Source organism: Macadamia integrifolia, chromosome 2 (assembly GCF_013358625.1).
Source record: "Macadamia integrifolia cultivar HAES 741 chromosome 2, SCU_Mint_v3, whole genome shotgun sequence".
Taxonomy (NCBI): domain Eukaryota; kingdom Viridiplantae; phylum Streptophyta; class Magnoliopsida; order Proteales; family Proteaceae; genus Macadamia; species Macadamia integrifolia.
In genome coordinates, this window is record NC_056558.1 from 10,200,732 (window position 1) to 10,208,915 (window position 8,184).

General features: G+C 37.3%; 1 protein-coding gene across 1 annotated transcript; it reads right to left on the bottom strand.

The window, feature by feature from the left end:
- Positions 1-835: 835 nt before the first annotated feature.
- LOC122094386 (gibberellin 2-beta-dioxygenase 2-like) lies at positions 836-4,473 on the bottom strand. Its single transcript, XM_042665174.1, has 3 exons — positions 3,757-4,473; positions 2,215-2,551; positions 836-1,363 (listed from the first exon to the last, which is right to left on the bottom strand). The coding sequence occupies exons 1-3, from the start codon at positions 4,152-4,154 to the stop codon at positions 1,055-1,057; spliced, it is 1,044 nt and encodes a 347-aa protein (XP_042521108.1). The 5' UTR covers positions 4,155-4,473; the 3' UTR covers positions 836-1,054.
- Positions 4,474-8,184: the final 3,711 nt, after the last annotated feature.

Sequence of the window (8,184 nt, forward strand, 5' to 3'; positions counted from 1 at the left end):
TGTTGCTAATCTATTAATAAGTAGCTAGTCTACTTTCTTTGACAAACCTTAGTTTGAGTTGGCTAACATCATTAACCAACTTTTATTGGAGTTGGCTGACATCATTAACTGTGTGATTAAGCATCCTATACTTTTTTTTTCTTCATTCCCTCCAGCTTATCTGAGAGACCCATTTGGGTTATGCCAAAAAAGAGGGGAGGGAGGGGGGTGAAGTTGATGGCAAAGAGGCACTGTCCTATCCTACCTAACAATTGATAATTATTATGATGATTATTGTGTACACATTGCGATATTTCATGTCACAAACAGATTGGCATTAGCTGGCTGCGTTGGAAGCATGAGAGACTTGTCCATCAATAGAAGTGGAACAGTAACAATGTACAATGTACCAACACCACAGCCCATCCCCATCCTCTCTCTCTCTCTCTCTCTCTCTCACTCTCTCTCTCTTGTCAAAAGTGAGGATCTATTTGAGCTAGGGGAATTAGAGCTCTACTTTCTATCTTTGTTAAAGATGTTTTCTTAGAGATGGGTTTTTACTGAGGCAGGTGGTATTGTTGTGTAATTGGGTTTATGTGGGAATTTAGTCCTATATATACATTTAAAAATCCCTTTAGCTAATAGTTTGAATTTTGGAATTCAGAATTTTACATAGTATCAAAGCAGGAACTTATAATCCTCTTTGTATATCTTGGAGTCTCTCCGCCTACTAGTTCAAACTTACAAAGGTCTACAATTCAAACAAGAAAACTTAAATGACTGGTTGGAAAACAAAAAAAAATTCTTTATAGTATATAAGAAGTAACATATACCCAAACAACAAAAAGGTCTCAAATTGCTAAAAACATCTTTTAATATGTTATATAAGTCCCCCAAATACATTAACTTGCACCATCTTCGTTACACAACCATTACAAATTCTTCAAAGAAAAAATGGGGAGGGGATGGAACCAAGGCAAAACTCTCCCCATTAGATGGCCCTTTGCTTCCAAGTTCCAACATATTCTTTCCACTTTTATTTACAACAAGAAATTAAAAAAGAAAGAGATGGAAATCAGAGAATAGATGATTCAGTTGGAGAAGACAAGGACGTAGACAAGTCATAATTGGGATAAGGGTGAAGGTTCTTGAAGAAGTCAAGACGAGAGTCTCCAAGGCGTAGAGAATAAACAGCATTCTTGAACTCAGACCAAGTGAAGGGCCTGTAAAGGCTGGGCTTCTCTGCTGTGACAGTCTGTGGAAGAGGAGAAATCCATGCATGCAAGGGTGGCGCCCCAAAGTATACTATTGACATCCTTGATTTCTTTGTGGTGTTCGTCATGGCTCTATGCCTCACGCTCACAAATCTCCCATTCGTCAACACCTGAAAGCATCCATTTTTAAGTTTTCAATTTTCTCCTACCTAGCTTAATCAATCAATTAATGTGAATATGCAAGAAGTTATGAATGTTTTTATTCCATAATATTGGATTGAACTCATTTTTAAAAGCTAGTCATTAAAGAAAGGGTGTCCACGATGAATCTACACAGTTCATGAGGTGTGGGGACCACACCCCATGAATGTTGTCCCGAGTCTTCAGACACTCCACACGATCGATGTGAAATGAGTTGGAGTGGGGTGTTACCTATAAGGGAGAGGAACCTTTCTCGTCCAATGGGAGCATGGGTGGAACTGAGATCTTATCAAGGGATTTTTTTCCATCCTGCCCGGACTTGAGTAATTTTTTTTTTTTTCTATTAAATGATTATAAAATATATTGAAAAAATAAAATAAATACAGATATGAACGTTTGGACAATACCCAGACGAATACAAACCACACAGGGAAGAAACTACCCCACTTTCGGCATTGCCATCAGCACGAGAAGCTCACCCCCTAAAAATAAATCATTTATGGAGTAGGTGTCCAAGTTTTTATAAACTTTCATATAGAGCTACTCATATGTCCAACAAAACTTACCCATATCAGTCAGTTGACACCGATATGTATCAGATGTATTCGGGTCACTTTTTGTTTGTATCGATCAATCTCTTGGCATATACGAACAAAACGTGAAATTCTTATCTTGAATCAGACCACTACCTATCAATACCGATAATTAAAACCGCCATTTGGTATCAGGTTCCGGCAATATATACCGATACACATTGGCGGAACATACCGGCAAATTTAGATTGGCTAATGGTACTATAAAAAAGAGCAGAAGCACTAACCTGTAAAACATCGCCCACATTGATGTAGAAAGAGGTAGGGTCAGGAGGGACAGGAACCCAAACACCATCCTCCAACAAGATCTGAAGGCCACCCACTTCATTAGATCTCAAGAGGGTGAGAACCTGTGGGTCAGTGTGTTCCCCGAACCCGACCCGATGATCCTTAATGTCCCTACCTGATGGGTAATGATTGAGCCTGATAAGTGAATCACTATCAACGTCTCTGATGAGGTTACTGAAGAATGACTTATCAGGGACCCGCAACTCTTCTGCCATCAGATCTAGTATCTCACAAGCTAGATCTCTAACTGCTTCTACGTAATCTTTCACCACAGAGCTGAAAGAGGAAAGGCAAATAAATCCTAATTAGTGGGAAGCTTCTTAATATAGAAAAAGATTCTTTAAAATATCTCTAGCTTCTTCTTCTCCACCATGAGAGAGTCACAGAGTATTACCGTACCGGACCACCAGTCTTGTCTACCTTCACATCCTTCTATCTCACTCAAGTGAAAGCAGGCTTCTGTCATTGCTTACTCTATTGGGTATGTACCCATCATTCAAAAATTGGTAAAAATCTTCCTATTCTCTTTTTTTGTGATTTGATTTGATTGAACACTGGGTTGATATCATCTCTCAGTTGTCACTCCTGGGTTTTAATCAGTTTCCTATTTACTTTGTTGGCATGGGTTCCTTGTGATAAAACGACTCATCTCCTTTGATTCCTCCAAGAAAAAATAGATGGATATAGAAAAAATAGATGGATATATTAATATATATTTTGGCAGAGGGATGGGTATGCCGTCCATATCAAGTACGTGATCACATCAATATGATCTCATGATAGAGTATCATTCAAAAAAAAACATGAAGGTTATTTCAAAAAAGGGAAAAAGAAAGACAGACACAATGGCTATTAATATACTTATGACATACTCAACCTTTTTTTCATATATATTTTTTATAAATTAAGATTTAAAAAGATTTAGAATAAAATTCCTCTTGAACTTAGAGATCAGAGAGTGATTTTAGAGAGTGATTTTACGGCTGGGTGACCTAAGGATATTTGTCTAGATCCTCTCAACTATGGGATAAGGGTAGAACTCAATTCTTCAAAACTAACCATTAAGAAGAGAAGATGTCTAAATATCTCTCGAATTTAGCTCACATCCTTATGTGGGGATGGGTGGGGACGCATATCCACCCTCCATCCCAGCATTGATGCGTCCCACCTTCCCCACAAGGGGACCTGATAGGAACTTGTATGTCTTCACATTAAGCACATCAACGCTGGGACGGATGGATGGTGGGGGACCTGATCCAGACTCAAAGCATATCCAATTGCCACGCTCTGACTCTGCCACAACCTTGGCAAATCAAGAAGATTTTCTCCAACCCTCTTATTTCTCATTCAATTAAATGGAAAATAAAAGGAAGAAAACCCAAGCCACCCTCTCAGCTACCCAGCTAGAGAGAGAGAGAGAGAGAGAGAGAGAGAGGGTTAAGGTAATGGAGTATGTAGGTGAAAGGGTTAGAAGTTAGAACCTGAAATTGGAGGGGTCAGAGGAAATAGCTTTAGAAGCTTGAGAAATGGAGAGAGGGTTGGTGTGGAGGAGAAGATATTCAACTTCACCCACGTCTCCATTGAAGCCGATGTTCTTGCTACCATATCCAAAAGGTTTAGCAGGTCCAGCTTTTTGTTTCTCCAGGGCAGGTCTATGAAAGAAGTCGAACCCTTCTTTCTCCATTCTACCAATGATATCCTTTGAGACACCATGGTTCACCACCTCGAAGAACCCATACTCTTCACAGGCTTTGACGATAAGCTCCCTCACTTGCGATCTCTTCCTTGAAAGATCCACCACCGGAATATGTACTGCTCCTCCTCCAACTCCGATGCCTCCGCCGCCACCGATTCTTGTAGGAGAGGCCACCACCACCATTGCTACCTAGCTAGCTAATTCCTGCTGCCTTTTCTTTCTCTCTTGTTCCCTCTTCTCTCTTTGTTTCCTACTCTGGTTTTGTTTGTCTCCTACCTAATGTATGTATAGTTAGTACATATATAAAGAAAAAGAAAGGTTTGTACTACGTATCTCTGTAATAGTAACAAGGGAGGAAGGGAAGCGAGCAGCAACCAAGAAAGGAAGGAACTGGGCACAACACAGGGTTATAATGTGGATATTTAACAGAAGTAAAGGCAGGGAAGCAGACTTGAACAATATAATATAAGACCAAGTAAAGACAAACAATGAGAGAATTTTTATAGAGAGAGAGAGAGAAAAGGAGTAAATTTTATAGTAATAGTGTAAGATGTCGGGGTTTCAGGGAGTCGTAGAATCGGAGGAAGACAAGTACAACTTGCAAGGTCATCTTACACTTATAAACAAAGAAAGTTGACTTTTTTCCTTATTTATTTTTGTTGACTCTTCATCTTTTATCCACTTTTTTCCTTATTTATTTTTGTTGACTGTTCATCTTTTATCCTTCTCTAATATAAATTGCCTTTTTTTTTTTTAATATGAGAATATTAAATTAAGGCTATATCCCCTGCTGTCTAGGAAGTATAGAAAGAATATTTGTCTAGTTTTTTTTTTTTTTTTTTTGGTGAAAGTCTGCATCTTGTAAAAGGTTATTTTGCAATTCTGATTATGAGGTAGAAGGGATATTTTCTTAGATTAGTAAAATGTCAAATTTTAGATTCTAACTCAATAAAGAGGAAAAGAACTCTTGTCACAAAGTTTGGTCTACATTAACGTTCTCATTAGTGTACCTTGCTCTTTTTCCTAAAGGAAGTGGAAGGAATAAAACAAAATCGCCACCTAGATAAGGGTTTAAGACCTGCAAAACCAAAGTTGACTCCACGATTCATCTAGTTGGTACATGTCAAGTTATGATCTAGGAAAGGTATTAGAAACCTTAGTCTACCCAATTGAATTAGTCCAACAACATGGGGGCGAATGAGGGAACACCAGGAGAAATCCAATAAAATGTGAGATTTTCCATTTTATAAGGGATAGGACAATCATTTCACCCGTCTATGCACAGGCGCACACAGCCTAGACACCTCGCTTTTCTCATATATATTTCTTCATAGGCCAAGCCCAGATGAGGCCTCAACAAGGCTTGACTTAGCCCAGGCACCCTGAGATTGGAAATCTCAGCCACGACTATACCTACAGGCTAAAACCCAAACCTATAGCATGCCCTATTGGGCTCAAAGCGGCCTCAAGTTCACAAGCCCAAACTTACATCTTTAAAGTCCTTACATATCTTGGCATGCTTCCTCTGTAAATCCAGGCATGTCTATTCATAAGGTTCTATTTTGCTATTTGACAAACTCTGGCTTAAATTGAAACTATAAAATGTGAATTTGAATTAAAATTACCTTAGGATCTATTTGTCCATAAATTTTCAATTTTATTCCTTTTTTTTTTAATGGGTATTGAAGCCTTGGGTTTTATTAGTCATGTACTTTCATGCTTCGCATAAGTCAAATCATATTTAGAGAATATAAAATTACACGCTTCCTTAGATGAAGGTCCTGATCAACCTAATCGCATAATAAATATAAGTATACAAACCAAATAATGTGTTATTGGTCCACCAGTAAAATAACACGTGCCCTTAATTTAGTTACCTCATACCCCTTCTCTTTCCTCAACAGTCTTTTATTATGTCTCAGTCCTAACTTTTGTCTGCTTGCACCCAAAAAACAATGTCCTAACTTTTGTCCGCTTGAGCGCTTGACTTTGCAGTTAACAACTTAGCTGCGTAGCAAATGCTTGACCACCAATTTCTTTCTATTTCCTAACTCCATATTTTTCCTATTAAAACTCATCTGATCCCACTCTTAAAGAAAGGTAACGGATTGAAGTATTAAACTAAACTTATATTTAAATGGGAAGTAATTGGATTAAATTTGATTAGTATGAAGGTTTGATTATTAAATTTGAAAAAAAAAATTCTGAGCTATTTATGGGGTCAAGGACTTATTTGATTAGGAGGCCCACCACCTCACCAGTCACCATCTACCACTTAACCATAAAAATAACAAGAGTAAGGAAGATTAACTAGTTAGCGTGTAATTTTTTTTTTTTTTTCGATGCACATGGGACTTCAATAAATTTTTTTTCTTTTTTAAGATGGATACAATTATAGATTTAGAAGGGGGAGAGGAGGAGCGGGGGAGAGATAACAGTCAGGAAACTTGAATTGGAGACTTTCTAGTGAGTGGTCTTATCAAATATTTATACCACAACCTCATCAATTGCACTAAGACTCAATAGATTTAGATCTTTTCTACGAGGGGTGTTGGATAAATACCAAGGAGGCTGGAGATACCTAGTTACATTTTATGGTTTGCTTTTCCTTTAAGCTATGTTTGGTTGTAAGGTGAATTAAAGGGAAGGGAAGTGATATTTTCATATTAAAAAAATAAATTAATGTAATCATTACCCATGTGACTTTAACATTAACTTCAAATCATTCCATATTTAATTATAAATTTTCACTTTATTTTGCATCCAAAACCCTTTGCTATAATATGTAAAATAAAAATTACATGTAAAATATTTCATTACTAAATATGGTTAAAAAAATTAAGTAGTTTATACAATCACATGGGATAATGATTATAAACATTTCTTTTTAAAGTATGAAAATTTTCATTTTCCTTCCCTTTAAATTCCCATTGCAACCAAACGGAGCCTTATTGTGTATTTATAAGGGTGCAACTTTGGCCCAACGAGTTTGAGCATGAGCCAACCCATACTCACCTCAACCCGACAGTATCTAAATTGGGTTTTCAGCCCGTGGGCTAGATCAAGAGTAAGGATTTTAGGCCTGAGGTCGGTCAAGGCATGGACTGAGGCTAGGTTAGGGCCTAAGCCTGGCCTGGCTAACCTGACCTTGTATATATATAATATGACATTATTTTACCCTTATTGAAAGAAGCAGTATGTAATCCAAAAAGTGCAAAAAAGTAAGGTTTTAACTTCCTTTTCATCAACTTTGATTAGAAATTTTTCATTATATTTATTATATGCATAAATATATAATATATGGGCAAGAGATCATCGTCTACTCGCATAGCCCTTGTACTAGTGCATGAGCCGATGACACAAGGGCATATACATGGATGGGGTTTTTATTTCATAGGGGCTTGAGTAGTAATTTCGTACACTCATGTGTCTGGACACAAGGGCTACGTGACCAAGCAACCTTCTTTTTCCCATGTTTTATACTTATACATAATAAATAGGGTTTGGTAGTGTCAATCAGGGTTAGGTTGGGATGAACTTGATAGAGTTGGGCCTGGGCTAAGATATCTCAACCCAACCTCCGGCTGTGAGCTATGTTAAGGGGACCTAGGGCTGTGTCGGGTTATAAAAAACCCATCCCGGTCCAACTGGGTTGCACCCCTATTGTATATACTCGTAACATAAAAGGTGCATCTTGTTCTAGCCGAAGTCTTCAATTCAAAAGTTGCAACATTTCTTTATTGGCTTTTCTCTTACCCCCAACAACTCAACTTTATCGCAACTAAATAGGGTTAGCCCTTTTTCTATAAGTAAAATAGGATTGTCATGTAATTTGGAAGTTACTATTATATCATTTTTAAGAGTTGTCACTTATAAGTGTTTTGTACCCTTCTTGAGCAACATGCGAAATGTTAGGATTTTAATGAATGGATTTTACTTTCATTGAAAGAAAAAACATCATATTAAAAGGACAAAAGAGTAAGACTACAATTCTTTTTTCACCAACTTTGCTATATCTCTCCTATACCTCTTTGGTATTTGTTGTATGGGAGAGGTTTTTCCAATGAAGCGACACTGGGAAATAGACCAACAAGAGTGACAAAATAATGTTCTAACATTCATCCTCTTAGGATTTTACTTTCATTGAAAAAAAAAACATTATATTAAAAAGACAAAAAAGTAAGACAGACAATTCTTTTTCCACCAACTTTGC